General features: G+C 46.2%; 2 protein-coding genes across 4 annotated transcripts in view; one reads left to right on the top strand and one right to left on the bottom strand.

Annotated features, from left to right (window-relative positions):
- Positions 1-17,422, top strand: part of LOC143807276 (uncharacterized) — a 65,780-nt gene that overhangs the window by 33,024 nt on the left and 15,334 nt on the right. For all 3 annotated transcript variants that reach the window (XM_077288641.1, XM_077288640.1, XM_077288639.1), the window contains exons 2-3: positions 10,623-10,737; positions 16,754-16,829. In XM_077288641.1, coding sequence (XP_077144756.1) covers positions 10,644-10,737; positions 16,754-16,829 — 170 coding nt within the window. In that variant the 5' untranslated portion in view covers positions 10,623-10,643. The remainder of the gene's footprint in view (positions 1-10,622; positions 10,738-16,753; positions 16,830-17,422) is intronic.
- Positions 16,726-17,422, bottom strand: part of LOC143807280 (WD repeat-containing protein 88-like) — a 180,638-nt gene continuing 179,941 nt past the window's right edge. The window contains exon 4 of the mRNA XM_077288646.1: positions 16,726-16,861. Coding sequence (XP_077144761.1) covers positions 16,782-16,861 — 80 coding nt within the window. The 3' untranslated portion in view covers positions 16,726-16,781. The remainder of the gene's footprint in view (positions 16,862-17,422) is intronic.

Here is a 17,422-nt window from a genome sequence, read left to right as displayed (position 1 = left end):
GACACACTTGGGGCAGAAATGCTGGACACACTGGGGGCAGAATGCTGGACACACTGGGGGCAGAATGCTGGACACACTGGGGGCAGAATGCTGAACACTGGGGGAAGAAATGCTGGACACACTGGGGGCAGAAATGCTGGACACACTGGGGGCAGAAATGCTGGACACACTGGGAGCAGAATCTAGGACACACTGGGGCAGAATGGTGGAGACACTGGGGCAGAATGGTGGAGACACTGGGGGCAGAATGGTGTAGACACTGGGGCAAAAATGCTGGACACACTGGGGGCAGAATGCTGTATTCACTGGGGGCAGAATGCTGGACACACTGGGGGCAGAATGCTGGACACACTGTGACAGAATGGTGGAGACACTGGGGCAGAATGGTGGAGAAAATGGGGCAGAATGGTGGAGACACTGGGGGCAGAATGGTGGAGACACTGGGTACAGAATGGTGGAGACACTGGGGGCAGGACTGGAGACATAGGGGGCAGAATGGAGATACGGGGCATGATTGGAGACACGGGGCAGAATGTAAGACATGGGGGCATGATTAGAGACACTGGGTGCAGGTTTGGAGACAGATCGTGCAGGATCATGGGGCAGGATGAATACAATGGAGACAGATGAGGCAGGATGGGCAGAACATATGGGGCAGGATGGGGAGATCATATGGGGCAGGATGGGGAGATCATATGGGGCAGAATGGATACTCATGAGGGCAGGATGCAAGAACATATGGCTGGAGCAGGAATGAGACACACGGGGTCTAGGATGGGGAATATTATTACCATAGGGGCTTATTAAGGGATATTATTACTGCAGTGACGTATTTATTTTATTTTTTGAGTATACTGTTTTAAATGAGGGGGTCCTGTTACTGTGTAGAGTGATACTATGTCGCCTTTTTTTCTTCATGTGGTGTAATGTAGAAGTTGGGAAAAATTAAGTAATGTGTTCTGCAAGAGGAGCTCGAGATAACTGTGTTATTTCCTGCAGAAACAAGTCCTGGCTGGAAGAAGTGATGGCGGTCTGTGCTGGATGAAAGTTGAAAGATGAAGGACTTCACCTAGAGACGTCACTGGTGAGTCAGTGTGTTACCTATACACTGACACTATACACTGTATACTATATACAGAGCTCCAGTGTATAATGTCACCAGTGATCACTGTATTACCTATACATTATATACAGAGCTCCTGTGTATAATATCACCAGTGATCACTGTATTACCTGTACACAGACACTGCATACTAAGTACAGATCTCCTGTGTATAATGGCACTTATGCTGATAGTATTGTGGTTTTTATCTTACTGATCAGTATTGTAGTATTCAGTCACTATGTGGTGGTAATATGTGGTCTGGACATGGTGTTGCGGTATTTGTCCCTTGATTGTGCTATTTGGTCACTATGTGGTAGTCATATGGTGTCTGGTCATGGTGTTGTGGTATTTGTTCCTTGCATGTGATATTATTGGTCATTTTAAAAATTGAAAAATAAATATAAATATACATAAATTTTATTGCATATTTTAATAAATATTTAATAGGTTACAGCAGAGTAGAGCCCGGCCAAAAGTGTCTACCGTGTTATGGTGGCGGCTTAAAAAATCTTTTGGCCAAAACAAAAACTGCTGGCTATATGTGTGATCTGGTGATGGGAACTATTAATGTGTGATGGGTGAGAAGTGGAGTTTTTCCGAGAGCGGTGAGACTATGGACAGTTTGAGCGGTGGAGCGTGGAGGTGGGGCTGGAGTGGAGCCTGGGCGGAGTCTCAAGGGGGCCCCGAAAAATTTGCCAGTATGGGGCCCCGAAATTTCTAGTGGCAGCCCTGACAGTACGTCACGATCGAGGTGACCTTTGGCCAGCCCACGTCTATCACATGTGCAGGGGGCTTATCTTAGTTATCCCTCCACTGCTCCAATGTGATGAAAACACAAACAAGGCTATTGACCTCTCAATTTACCGCACAAACTGCAGGGATTTATGTATATCCCGCTTTACAGTTCTGCTTGAAAACTTGCAGCTGTCTGGCGGTCCCCTTACCCTCAGGTCAGATTAGGTACTGCACCTAGGGTAATTAGTCGCCAGAATGGCTGCCTGCTTTGTACTGGCTATTGGGCACGCTGCAGCGAGGGCGATATAACTACTCCCACTCAGGCAGGAACAATAATTATCAACGCCGCCGTCGCTACAACGACTCCCAAAAGTGCAGGACAAGTTATGCTGCCACCAGCTTCGATTAACGGGTCCGAAGCTAACCCAAAACAGCAGCGTAATTCCCTTCAGAAGACTTAGGGTACGTTTTAGAGCAGGAGAATGAAGCTAGTATTTTAAATATTTTACTCCATAAAGATCAGGCAGTGTTTATAAAAAAAGGAATATAAAGATGTTACAATATGAGACAAAGTATGTATGTACAAAGCAATTATAAAATAACATGGATTAAAGAAGAAAGATAAAACTCACATGTGCTCAGATCATCTCAGGCAACCATGCTGTTAGGCGGAGCCCCAAATGTCCCAATTCATGACATAAGACCTGCTGTAACAGCTCCTCAGGCAAAACTGAATGCTGTGTGAACTGCAGAAACTTATAACTGCAGCCTTGTGACATCACTAAAGGGGTTGAGTTAACATCGCCCTCCTCTCTCCTCAGCTGTACAATTCTTATAACTCTCATATCTTTGCTCGAGAATCTGGCAGAGTCATAACACACACCTCATCCATCTTGCATTAAAATTAGCTTTCTATTGATACCAAATTCGTCCTAGTTGTTCCACACGGTTCCGGAGAAATCTGTACTTTTTACTTGGTGCGTTTAGCTGCTAGTGGTTACAGTGGTTGACAGATCTACCAATGGAAGTTAGCAATATATACTTATTATTTTTCTAGCCCAAATCGGTGGCCCAATATCTTACTATAATAGAACAAAGAACCTCCTGTCTTTTGAGACAAATCAGACCAGTTTCAGCTGGAGCTGGAGTGTTATGACCCCAATGGCGAGGGTCTCAGAGGAACGTGGAAGTCTGCAGAATACAAAAATCCAGCTCATAGGGCAGTGGTAACTGGGTTGACCATATATCTACTCCTAACGCCAACTCTAGAAGTAGCCGGGGATCATTCCTACGTTGATTCTAGATGACACGCGCCAGCCGGAGAATCTAGCTACCCCTAGTAGAGGAAAACAAAGACCTTTCTTGCCTCCAGAGAAGGGGACCCCAAAGCTGGATAGAAGCCCCCCACAAATAATGACGGTGAGGTAAGAGGAAATGACAAACACAGAAATGAACCAGGTTTAGCACAGAGAGGCCCGCTTACTGATAGCAGAATAAGAAAGGTAACTTATATGGTCAACAAAAACCCTATCAAAATCCACACTGGAAATTCAAGAACCCCCGAACCGTCTAACGGTCCGGGGGGCGAACACCAGCCCCCCTAGAGCTTCCAGCAAAGGTCAGGATATAGATTTGGAACAAGCTGGACAAAAATACAAAACCAAAACAAATAGCAAAAAGCAAAAGGCAGACTTAGCTGATATAACTGGAACCAGGATCAGTAGACAAGAGCACAGCAGACTAGCTCTGATAACTACGTTGCCAGGCATAGAACTGAAGGTCCAGGGAGCTTATATAGCAACACCCCTAACTAACGACCCAGGTGCGGATAAAAGGAATGACAGAAAAACCAGAGTCAAAAAACTAGTAACCACTAGAGGGAGCAAAAAGCAAATTCACAACAGTACCCCCCCCTTAGTGAGGGGTCACCGAACCCTCACCACGACCACCAGGGCGATCAGGATGAGCGGCATGAAAGGCACGAACTAAATCGGCCGCATGAACATCAGAGGCGACCACCCAGGAATTATCCTCCTGACCATAGCCCTTCCACTTGACCAGGTACTGAAGCCTCCGCCTGGAGAGGCGAGAATCCAAGATCTTCTCCACCACGTACTCCAACTCGCCCTCAACCAACACCGGAGCAGGAGGCTCAGCAGAAGGAACTACAGGCACAATGTACCGCCGCAACAAGGACCTATGAAATACATTGTGAATAGCAAACGACACAGGAAGATCCAGACGAAAAGATACAGGATTAAGGATTTCCAATATCTTGTAAGGCCCAATAAAACGAGGTTTAAATTTGGGAGAGGAGACCTTCATAGGAACAAAGCGGGAAGAAAGCCATACCAAATCCCCAACGCGTAGTCGGGGACCCACACCGCGGCGGCGGTTGGCAAAGCGCTGAGCCTTCTCCTGTGACAACTTCAAGTTGTCCACCACATGATTCCAGATCTGCTGCAACCTATCCACCACAGAATCCACCCCAGGACAGTCAGAAGGCTCCACATGACCCGAAGAAAAGCGAGGATGGAAACCAGAGTTGCAGAAAAAAGGCGAAACCAAGGTGGCGGAACTAGCCCGATTATTAAGGGCAAACTCAGCCAACGGCAAGAATGTAACCCAATCGTCCTGATCAGCAGAGACAAAACACCTCAAATAAGCCTCCAAAGTCTGATTGGTTCGCTCCGTCTGTCCATTAGTCTGAGGATGGAAAGCAGACGAAAACGACAAATCAATGCCCATCCTACTACAAAAGGATCGCCAGAACCTGGAAACGAACTGGGATCCTCTGTCTGACACAATATTCTCAGGGATGCCGTGCAAACGAACCACGTTCTGGAAAAACACAGGAACCAGATCGGAAGAGGAAGGCAGCTTAGGCAAAGGAACCAAATGGACCATCTTGGAGAAGCGATCACATATCACCCAGATAACGGACATGCCCTGAGATAGCGGAAGATCAGAAATGAAATCCATGGAGATATGTGTCCAAGGTCTCTTCGGGACAGGCAAGGGCAAGAGCAAACCGCTGGCACGATAACAGCAAGGCTTAGCTCGAGCACAAGTCCCACAGGACTGCACAAATGACCGCACATCCCTTGACAAGGAAGGCCACCAAAAGGACCTGGCCACCAGATCTCTGGTGCCAAAAATTCCCGGGTGACCTGCCAACACCGAGGAATGAACCTCGGAAATGACTCTGCTGGTCCACTTATCCGGGACAAACAGTCTGTCAGGTGGACAAGACTCAGGCCTATCAGCCTGAAATCTCTGCAACACACGTCGCAGATCCGGAGAAATAGCTGACAAGATAACTCCATCTTTAAGAATACCAACAGGATCAGCGACTCCAGGAGCATCAGGCACAAAGCTCCTAGAAAGAGCATCGGCCTTCACATTCTTTGAACCTGGTAAATACGAGACAACAAAATCAAAGCGGGAGAAAAACAATGACCAGCGGGCCTGTCTAGGATTAAGGCGTTTAGCAGACTCGAGATACATCAGATTTTTGTGATCAGTCAAGACCACCACACGATGCTTAGCACCCTCGAGCCAATGACGCCACTCCTCAAATGCCCATTTCATGGCCAATAACTCCCGATTGCCCACATCATAATTTCGCTCGGCAGGCGAAAACTTCCTAGAGAAAAAGGCACAAGGTTTCATAACAGAGCAACCAGGGCCTCTCTGCGACAAAACGGCCCCGGCCCCAATCTCCGAAGCATCCACCTCAACCTGAAAGGGAAGTGAGACGTCAGGCTGGCACAAAACAGGCGCCGAAGTAAACCGGCGTTTCAACTCCTGGAAAGCCTCCACGGCAGCAGGAGCCCAGTTAGCTACATCGGAGCCCTTCTTGGTCATATCCGTCAAAGGTTTCACAATGCTAGAAAAATTAGCGATAAAACGACGGTAGAAGTTAGCGAAGCCCAAGAACTTCTGAAGACTCTTAACTGACGAGGGCTGAGTCCAATCAAGAATAGCTCGGACCTTGACTGGGTCCATCTCCACAGCAGAAGGGGAAAAAATGAACCCCAAAAAGGGAACCTTCTGTACACCAAAGAGACACTTTGAGCCCTTGACAAACAAAGAATTTTCACGCAAAATTTTAAAGACCAACCTGACCTGCTCCACATGCGAATCCCAATTATCAGAAAAAACCAAAATATCATCCAGATAAACAATCAAAAATTTTTCCAGATACTTCCGGAAAATGTCATGCATAAAGGACTGAAAAACTGAAGGCGCATTGGAGAGCCCAAAAGGCATCACCAAGTACTCAAAATGACCTTCGGGCGTATTGAATGCGGTTTTCCATTCATCACCTTGCTTAATGCGCACAAGGTTGTACGCACCACGAAGGTCTATCTTGGTGAACCACTTGGCACCCTTAATCCGGGCAAACAAGTCAGACAACAGCGGTAAAGGATACTGAAATTTGACAGTGATCTTATTTAAAAGCCGATAATCAATACAAGGTCTCAAAGATCCGTCCTTTTTTGCCACAAAAAAGAATCCCGCACCAAGAGGGGAAGAAGACGGACGAATATGTCCTTTCTCCAAAGACTCCTTGATATATGAACGCATAGCGGTATGTTCAGGTACCGACAGATTAAACAGTCTTCCCTTAGGAAATTTACTGCCTGGGATCAAATCTATAGCACAGTCACAGTCCCTATGAGGAGGCAGTGCACTGGACTCAGACTCACTGAAGACATCCTGATAATCAGACAAATACTCCGGAACTTCCGAAGGCGTAGAAGAAGCAATAGACACAGGCAGGGAATCCCCATGAATACCACGACAGCCCCAACTTGAGACTGACATAGCCTTCCAGTCCAGGACTGGATTATGGGTCTGTAACCATGGCAGCCCTAAAACAACCAAATCATGCATTTTATGTAAAACCAGGAAACGTATCACCTCGCGGTGTTCAGGAGTCATGCACATGGTAACCTGTGTCCAATACTGCGGTTTATTTGCTGCCAATGGTGTAGCATCAATACCCCTAAGAGGAATAGGATTTTCTAATGGTTCAAGAGTAAAACCACAGCTCCTAGCAAATGAGAGATCCATGAGACTCAGGGCAGCACCTGAATCTACAAACGCCATGACAGGATAAGATGACAGTGAGCAAATCAAAGTTACAGACAGAATAAATTTAGGTTGCAAATTACCAACGGTGACAGGACTAACAACCTTAGCTATACGTTTAGAGCATGCTGAGATAACATGTGTAGAATCACCACAGTAGTAGCACAAGCCATTCCGGCGTCTATGAATTTTCCGCTCATTTCTAGTCAGGATTCTATCACATTGCATTAAATCAGGTGTCTGTTCAGACAACACCAGGAGGGAATTTGCGGTTTTTCTATCACATTGCACCGAATTAGGTGTCTGTTCAGACAACACCATGAGGGAATTTGCGGTTTTGCGCTCCCGCAACCGCCGGTCAATTTGAATAGCCAGTGCCATAGTATCATTCAGACCTGTGGGAATGGGAAAACCCACCATAACATTCTTAATGGCTTCAGAAAGGCCATTTCTAAAATTAGCGGCCAGTGCACACTCGTTCCAATGTGTCAGCACGGACCATTTCCGAAATTTTTGGCAATACACTTCAGCCTCGTCCTGCCCCTGAGACATAGCCAGCAAGGCCTTTTCTGCCTGAATCTCAAGATTGGGTTCCTCATAAAGTAAACCGAGCGCCAGAAAAAACGCATCAAGATCAGCCAATGCCGGATCTCCTGGCGCCAGCGAAAAACCCCAATCCTGAGGGTCGTCCCGTAAGAACGAAATAACAATTTTTACTTGCTGAGCAGAATCTCCAGATGAACAGGGTCTCAGGGACAAAAACAATTTACAATTATTCACGAAATTCCTAAACTTAAACCTGTCTCCGGAAAACAGTTCAGGAATCGGTATTTTAGGTTCTGACCTAGGATTTCTGATAACATAGTCTTGTATGCCCTGCACACGAGTAGCCAGCTGGTCCACACTTGTAATCAAGGTCTGGACATTCATGTCTGCAGCAAGCATAGCCACTCTGAGGTAAAGGGGAAGAAGAAAAAAAAAAACTCAGAATCTTCTTTCTTATAATCCCTCTTCTGCAATGCATTAAACATTTAATACTGGCCTGGCAAACTGTTATGACCCCAATGGCGAGGGTCTCAGAGGAACGTGGAAGTCTGCAGAATACAAAAATCCAGCTCATAGGGCAGTGGTAACTGGGTTGACCATATATCTACTCCTAACGCCAACACTAGAAGTAGCCGGGGATCATTCCTACGTTGATTCTAGATGACACGCGCCAGCCGGAGAATCTAGCTACCCCTAGTAGAGGAAAACAAAGACCTTTCTTGCCTCCAGAGAAGGGGACCCCAAAGCTGGATAGAAGCCCCCCACAAATAATGACGGTGAGGTAAGAGGAAATGACAAACACAGAAATGAACCAGGTTTAGCACAGAGAGGCCCGCTTACTGATAGCAGAATAAGAAAGGTAACTTATATGGTCAACAAAAACCCTATCAAAATCCACACTGGAAATTCAAGAACCCCCGAACCGTCTAACGGTCCGGGGGGCGAACACCAGCCCCCCTAGAGCTTCCAGCAAAGGTCAGGATATAGATTTGGAACAAGCTGGACAAAAATACAAAACCAAAACAAATAGCAAAAAGCAAAAGGCAGACTTAGCTGATATAACTGGAACCAGGATCAGTAGACAAGAGCACAGCAGACTAGCTCTGATAACTACGTTGCCAGGCATAGAACTGAAGGTCCAGGGAGCTTATATAGCAACACCCCTAACTAACGACCCAGGTGCGGATAAAAGGAATGACAGAAAAACCAGAGTCAAAAAACTAGTAACCACTAGAGGGAGCAAAAAGCAAATTCACAACATGGAGGGAGATTTGTGCAGTTACAAGCGCATTAAAAATTCTTGTGGGGTTGCCATGAGGGATTTGGGATCCACATACATACATCTCTGCCAGCAGAAACACAGAGAGAAGGGGGGGGTCAGAGCCCACAATATGTGTGCTAACAGGGACAACTAAAAAATCATATTATACATTATCATCACACCCTCCTCCTTCAAACACTCTATCATTACTCCATTACTAAAGAAACCCGCCCTAGACCCATCCTGCACAAACAACTACAGACCAGTCTCCAATCTACCCTTCGTCTCTAAACTCTTGGAGCGCCGGATCTACTACCACCTTACCCGTTACCTCTCCACTCATTCCCTCCTAGACCCTTCACAGTCTGGTGTCCGCCCCCTACATTCGACAGAAACGGCACTCATCAGGGTGACCAATGACCTTCTGACAGCAAAATGTAACAGTGACTACTCTCTGCTCATTCTTCTCGACCTTTCTGCAGCTTTCGACACTGTTGACCACCCTCTCCTACTCTTTAGGCTCCAGTCACTAGGCATTAAGGACACTGCTCTCTCCTGGTTCTCCTCCTATCTTTCTGACCGCTCCTTCAGTGTTCTGTTCTCTGGCTCCACTTCATCTCCTCTTCCTCTCACTGTCGGGGTACCTGAGGGATCAGTCCTTTGCCCCCTTCTCTTCTCCCTCTACACGGCCCCAATTGGACAGACCATCAGCAGATTTGGCTTTCAGTCCCATCTTTATGCTGATGACACACAACTATACACGTCATCCCCTGGCCTTACTCCTGCTGTACTACAGAACGCCAGTGACTGTCTGTCCGCAGTCTCCAACATCATGTCCGCTCTCTATCTGAAACTCATCCTCTCCAAAATTGAACTTCTTCTCCCGCCATCTACTAACCTCCCTAAATCTAACATTTCCCTCTCCGTGGGTGGCACCATAACAACACCTCGGCAGCAGGCACGCTGTCTGGGTGCTATGTTTGACTCCAATCTCTCCTTCACATCCCATATACAATCTTGCCCGCTCGTGCTGCTTACACCCAGAGAACATCTCTAGAATCCGTCCTTTTCTCATCATGGAAACAACAAAAACCCTCACTGTCGCCTTGATCCACTCCCGCCTGGACTACTGCAATGCTCTACTAATTGGCCTCCCCCTTACTCGACTTTCCCCTCTCCAGTCCATCCTTAATACAGCAGCCAGGGTTGTCTATCTAGCTATTCGTTACTCGGACGTGTCCGCTCTTCGCCAGTCGTTACTCTGGCTGCCTCTTCATTACAGGATACAATTCAAAGCACTTGTTCTCACCGACAAAGCTCTCCACAGTGCAGCAACCCCTTACATCTCCTCCCTCATTTCTGTCTATTGGCTTAACCGACCACTGCGCTCTGCAAACGACTTTCGACTAACCTCTGCATTAATCCGTACCTCCCACTGCCGACTCCAAGACTTCTCCCGTGCTGTGCCAATCCTCTGGAATGCTCTACCCCAAGATATTAGGACCATCCACAATTTGCATAGTTTTAGGTGCTCCCTCAAAACACATTTGTTCAGAGCGGCCTATCACGTTCACTAATCAAAGTCATTTTATGTTTGTGTGTGTGTAGCCCATTCACTATCTCCAGCTATCCCCCACCCCCTGAAGATGGCTGGACCACCATTGTAAATAGATCATTGTAAATACACACCTGTACTTTGTATCTCCCCCACCTCATTGTAGATTGTAAGCTCTCACGAGCAGGGTCGTCTTATTTTGCTTTAATTATTGTATTGCTTACGTTGTTACTTATGACTGTTGTGTTTGAAACTGTTAAGCAGTAAAGCGCTGCGGAATATGTTGGCGCTATATAAAGATTATTATTATTATAATTCTCTAGACTATGATTGTGATCTAAAAGATGGATTCAAAGAAGAGGACGTTTTGGTTGTGCATCGCCCTGTGGACCACTGTGCACGTGCTGAATATTCAGAGAGTGAAAGGTGTAAATGATGGTAAGGAGAGTAAGATGACGTTAACTGGGTTTTATGTAACTTTTCCACTGCAGTTACAACTATTCCAGAAGCCAAACTCCAAATTAGATTGGTCATCTTGAAAAAAAACTAATGGAATTACCCAGGACTTTCGAGTGAATGCTGATCCATAGGTTATACCACTAACATATGATCGTTGGTGTGCAATCTCAAGAACCTCCACAGATCAGAGGATCAAATAAGCTGCAGCACCCCACCTGGTCATCTCGGCTCCTTCGCTGCCGTAGAAATTTAGGTCTGATGGCCCTAGAGATGCAACAACCTGGGCTGGAATCCAACTTTTGGGATGAGTTTATATACGGTAAATCCCTTCTTAGTTTGGGTTAGGACATATAAAACATAACTTTTACTGTCATCATTAAAAATTGAACAAACAAATAATAAAGTGCTCACGCCGAAAACCGTGCAGATAAAAAACTGGTTGTGTCTCACCAATTGTAGACTCAGGTACCCATATAGATGGATCAGGGTGCCCGGGAGGGTCCAGTAACAAGATGGAGCAATGTGAAAGGGGATGGGGAATTGTTACCTATTCCCCTGTCGTGCCCCAGCATTAACTCCTGTCCTTACAAGGACAGGCCCAGATGAGCCCTACACTGGACACCCCCCGCCAGATGTGTTAGTGAAAAGCGCCTCCCAACGCGTTTCTTCTCTAGTTGCAGAGATTCATCAGGGGAGTTCCATAAAGTCCATGAGCACAATTTAGCTCAGGTACCCAAAATTTGAGGATATCAGCAGTGGCCGTATGTCCTCTGGTATCAGACAAATTTCTGTGTGGCCGTATGCCACAACCGGTGAGTCAACCAGATATGGCACCCGCTGCCTATTTATAAAGATAGTGGGCAATATCCCCCCGTAAGTGAAAACCAGGATGAACACCCCCTATGTCACATACCCCAATAAATCGCTGCGCCACACTGCGTTCCACGTCTCTGGAACGCACGCCCGCTCACATGGATGCCCTGTATCCGGCCGCCGCTTACACTGAGCGCGCCCGATAACCGGAAGTGCTGGCGCCATATTGGACGACCGACTTCCGGTGCGCCGTTAGTCATATGCGTTCCAGGGAAGGACGCACCTTATGACGTTGAGGTGTGTGCGCTGCAATATCCATCCAGCCCGCGGCACCCAGCCGCAAACATGCGTTCCGGCCTGGGACGCACCCGCGCCTCCCAAGGCATAGTTATAAGTGTGTGTTACCATCTGGAGCGCATTAACGTTTTGAACCGTACGTTACCACAGCATATGTCCCAGGGTCACTACATACCCTTATTCAAAACCCTGTTTACGTTTTGCATGGACCCTCCATGGCTGGAAATGTCCAGACCAAATATTATATGCATGCAGTCCGCACGTACACAATAGATGGAAGAGGGTAGAAGGGGTAGAGAAGGGAAAGGGGATAACAAATGTATGGTATATACATACCCTTAAAAGAAACCAGCTAATAGCTGAAAGTGGCAGCAGGAAAATTAGTGATTAATCAAGTTTGTCCAAAATGGATATATGTATCCCTCATTACTGGAAATATTCCGATATATTTTACAAAAGTTATAGCCCATCGGTACCAGATTTATTCTGAAGAGGGAGACCAAGGGGCAGTATAGTGATACTGCACCATAAGCTTGCAAGTGTTTTGTTTATCATGACTGTTTCAAGGGACCAGGACAGACACTAGTGTGTCTCCTATCAATAATGTGGATACACATAAAAATAAATAATATCACAAACAGAGAAGGATGACAATCAACAGGGAGACAGTGCGTCGGGGGTGACCATGAGAAACCCACAGGGCCTACAAAAAGCAGCCAAAATTAAGCTGCTCATTGAGTCCATGCGGGTGGCAGGTGTCCAACACAAATATCCATCTTGCCTCTCTCTGTAGCAAGATTTTATCAAAGTCACCTTCCCTAGGTGGTGGGGACACCTTGTCAATCCCCATAAAGGCTATGGCTTTAACATCTCCACCATGCTCCACGTTCACATGTCTGGCAATGGGGGTATCCCTCTGATTCCGGATATCCCCCAGGTGTTCCCCTACCCGTCTCCTAAGTTCCCGGGTGGTTTTGCCAATATAGGAGATACCGCAGATACATACAGCCCGATACACCACCCCTTTGGACTTACAGTTAATAAATTGCTTGATGGTATACGTCTTCTGTGTACGGATGTTGTAGAACTCCTTGGTCACCTGTATTGATTCACATGCAATACAGCCACTACACCTATAACAGCCCACGGGCCTCTTAGGCAGCCAAGTGGACTGCCTATCCCATATGCTCGGGTAGTGCAGAATCCGACAGCACGGTGTATGAGGGATCTGGAAACTATCTTACAAAAAGCTAAAGCTGATGACCTCATAAGCCAGGAAGAATACAACTTCCTCCTCCCTCAGCACCCGATTATGGCTACCTTTTATGCTCTCCCTAAGGTCCACAAATGCACAGTACCTTTAAAGGGGAGACCCATTGTTTCTGGGATAGGCAGTATCTGCCAGAATATAGGTACCTACATTGATCACATTTTAAGATCATTTGTGATATCCCTTCCATCGTATATCAGGGATACTATGGACTTGTTACGCAGACTAGAGGGGATCTCTATTGAATCTGGGTCATTTCTGGCAAGTATCGACGTGGAGTCACTGTACTCCTCCATCCCACATGATTGTGGGATGCGGGGGGTACGGTACTTCCTGAGTACGAGAGGACAACAATTTGTTCCTCATAATGAGTTTTTGCTTATCCTTCTTGAATATGTCCTCAATAACAACTACTTTCTCTTTGAGGGGAAGGTCCTCCACCAGCTCAGGGGCACTGCTATGGGTAGCCCGTGTGCACCTAGCTACGCCAATCTGTTCCTGGGCTGGTGGGGGGATACTACCGTATTCACTGAGGCAAATGAACATTTTACCGTCTATATTGACCTTTGGGTCCGTTATATAGACGATGTATTTGTTTTGTGGAAGGGTGATCGAGATACCTTCCACGAATTCATGGTATCATTAAATCAGAACAATCTTGGTTTGAGGTTTACATCAGAATTGGAGGAAAAAAGTCTCCCGTTCCTTGATATCTTGATTTCTAAAAACAACCGTGATGGTCTGGATACTACAATCTTCAGAAAACCTACCTCCACAAATTCGGTATTAAGGTGGGATAGTAACCATCCATATTCCCTCAAAAAAGGTATACCAAAGGGTCAATACCTTCGTCTGAGAAGGAATTGCTCTGATGAGGCAGACTTTAGGATTAAAGCAAGAGACCTCAGAATCTGGTTTCTGGAGAGAGGGTACCCGGATCGGGTGCTGAGGGAGGCATATCAACAAGCAAAAACTCGGGTCAGGAATGATCTATTGACACCACGGAGGAGGGAAAATAATGAGGTGAATACCATCAGAATGGTCTGTGCGTTCGATAATGGGGCTGCACATGGCAGAGCGGTCCTAAGTAAACATTGGGGCATCCTTGCAATGGATGAGGACCTGAGGGAGGCAGTGGGTACGGTACCCCAGGTGACCTACAGAAAGTGTCGAACACTAGGGGACCGACTGGTACACAGTCATCTCACCACACCGGTTCAGTCCACTTGGCTGCCTAAGAGGCCCGTGGGCTGTTATAGGTGTAGTGGCTGTATTGCATGTGAATCAATACAGGTGACCAAGGAGTTCTACAACATCCGTACACAGAAGACATATACCATCAAGCAATTTATTAACTGTAAGTCCAAAGGGGTGGTGTATCGGGCTGTATGTATCTGCGGTATCTCCTATATTGGCAAAACCACCCGGGAACTTAGGAGACAGGTAGGGGAACACCTGGGGGATATCCGGAATCAGAGGGATACCCCCATTGCCAGACATGTGAACGTGGAGCATGGTGGAGATGTTAAAGCCATAGCCTTTATGGGGATTGACAAGGTGTCCCCACCACCTAGGGGAGGTGACTTTGATAAAATCTTGCTACAGAGAGAGGCAAGATGGATATTTGTGTTGGACACCTGCCACCCGCATGGACTCAATGAGCAGCTTAATTTTGGCTGCTTTTTGTAGGCCCTGTGGGTTTCTCATGGTCACCCCCGACGCACTGTCTCCCTGTTGATTGTCATCCTTCTCTGTTTGTGATATTATTTATTTTTATGTGTATCCACATTATTGATAGGAGACACACTAGTGTCTGTCCTGGTCCCTTGAAACAGTCATGATAAACAAAACACTTGCAAGCTTATGGTGCAGTATCACTATACTGCCCCTTGGTCTCCCTCTTCAGAATAAATCTGGTACCGATGGGCTATAACTTTTGTAAAATATATCGGAATATTTCCAGTAATGAGGGATACATATATCCATTTTGGACAAACTTGATTAATCACTAATTTTCCTGCTGCCACTTTCAGCTATTAGCTGGTTTCTTTTAAGGGTATGTATATACCATACATTTGTTATCCCCTTTCCCTTCTCTACCCCTTCTACCCTCTTCCATCTATTGTGTACGTGCGGACTGCATGCATATAATATTTGGTCTGGACATTTCCAGCCATGGAGGGTCCATGCAAAACGTAAACAGGGTTTTGAATAAGGGTATGTAGTGACCCTGGGACATATGCTGTGGTAACGTACGGTTCAAAACGTTAATGCGCTCCAGATGGTAACACACACTTATAACTATGTCTTGGGAGGCGCGGGTGCGTCCCAGGCCGGAACGCATGTTTGCGGCTGGGTGCCGCGGGCTGGATGGATATTGCAGCGCACACACCTCAACGTCATAAGGTGCGTCCTTCCCTGGAATGCATATGACTAACGGCGCACCGGAAGTCAGTCGTCCAATATGGCGCCGGCACTTCCGGTTATCGGGCGCGCTCAGTGCAAGCGGCGGCCGGATACAGGGCATCCATGTGAGCAGGCGTGCGTTCCAGAGACGTGGAACGCAGTGTGGCGCAGCGATTTATTGGGGTATGTGACATAGGGGGTGTTCATCCTGGTTTTCACTTCCGGGGGGATATTGCCCACTATCTTTATAAATAGGCAGCGGGTGCCATATCTGGTTGACTCACCGGTTGTGGCATACGGCCACACAGAAATTTGTCTGATACCAGAGGACATACGGCCACTGCTGATATCCTCAAATTTTGGGTACCTGAGCTAAATTGTGCTCACGGACTTTATGGAACTCCCCTGATGAATCTCTGCAACTAGAGAAGAAACGCGTTGGGAGACGCTTTTCACTAACACATCTGGCGGGGGGGTGTCCAGTGTAGGGCTCATCTGGGCCTGTCCTTGTAAGGACAGGAGTTAATGCTGGGGCACGACAGGGGAATAGGTAACAATTCCCCATCCCCTTTCACATTGCTCCATCTTGTTACTGGACCCTCCCGGGCACCCTGATCCATCTATATGGGTACCTGAGTCTACAATTGGTGAGACACAACCAGTTTTTTATCTGCACGGTTTTCGGCGTGAGCACTTTATTATTTGTTTGTTCAATTTTTAATGATGACAGTAAAAGTTATGTTTTATATGTAGGGGTTATACTCTTCTAGCTGAAATTAACGGATTCCCCAAGAGTTGTGCAATAGCTTGGTCATTGCTATAGCTATAGCTGTATATATGGGTTAGGACATAGCTAAAATAGCTGGGATTGTTCATGACCAGTGGTATAATCAAGCCACTGGCCCTGACTGTGCCCTTTCCAATGCTGCAAGCAACAGAGCAGCAAATTGGCACTAAAAATGACCGCAATAATCCAAAATAAAATATATCCAAACAAAAATCAATTTATCTATTTATTGTTACACATGTAAGGACTCACAAATATGGAAACAGGGTAACATAGGTACACCTCAAAGAGATGATCGCACTTAAATGTTTCACCCCAAAAGTTTAGGAAAGTGTAAAATCTTCCAGACAAAAATGATCCCTGAGCTGTCTATGACTATAAACGTAGGAAGCCTCATCTATTCTGTTATGTTTTGCTTTCAGCACCTAGAGAATTTCAGTACTTGGAACACTACAGAACCAAGATCGCTGGAACAGATGGGGAAAATCTGGATCTTAGGTTGGTGCAAAAATCTGTAATATAAGTTTTACCTGAGAAAAAGAAATGCAGAGCCAACATTATTTTGCTAAAGTCACAAAGGTTTAAATTCACATTACCAATAAAGCAATAAATAAAATAAAAAAACACATAAAACAAAATAGGGCATTCATGCTCCCAACACAATAGTGGTAGTGCCATTTATCCAACACACATCAGGGGCAGAATATCTTCATAGTCGAAAGAAATCAGTGGGTCAGTATTTCATATATTCATTTGCTTTATCTTAGGTTTTGTCTGTTATTGGTCAGAGTGTGAATGTGCACCTACACATTGCACTTATACATACAGGAGTGATAGTCCAAGGTTTTGGTGTTCCTTTAATTTTTCTTACTTGGTACCTTTGGGGGTGTGCCTCCTATCTATTTAGCTTTCCATGTAAAACACAGTATTGTTCCCCGCAGACCCCCATACAGTATAATGTCCCCCACAGCCCCCATACAGTATAATGTCCCCCACAGCCCTCATATGGTATAATATCACTCACAGCCCTCATACGGTATAATGTACCCCCACAGCACCCATATAGTATATCACTCACAGCCCTCATACAG

Source organism: Ranitomeya variabilis, chromosome 2, assembly GCF_051348905.1.
Source record: "Ranitomeya variabilis isolate aRanVar5 chromosome 2, aRanVar5.hap1, whole genome shotgun sequence".
Taxonomy (NCBI): domain Eukaryota; kingdom Metazoa; phylum Chordata; class Amphibia; order Anura; family Dendrobatidae; genus Ranitomeya; species Ranitomeya variabilis.
The sequence above is the reverse complement of the archived record's forward strand: the minus strand, read 5'-3'. Positions and strand labels throughout refer to the sequence as shown.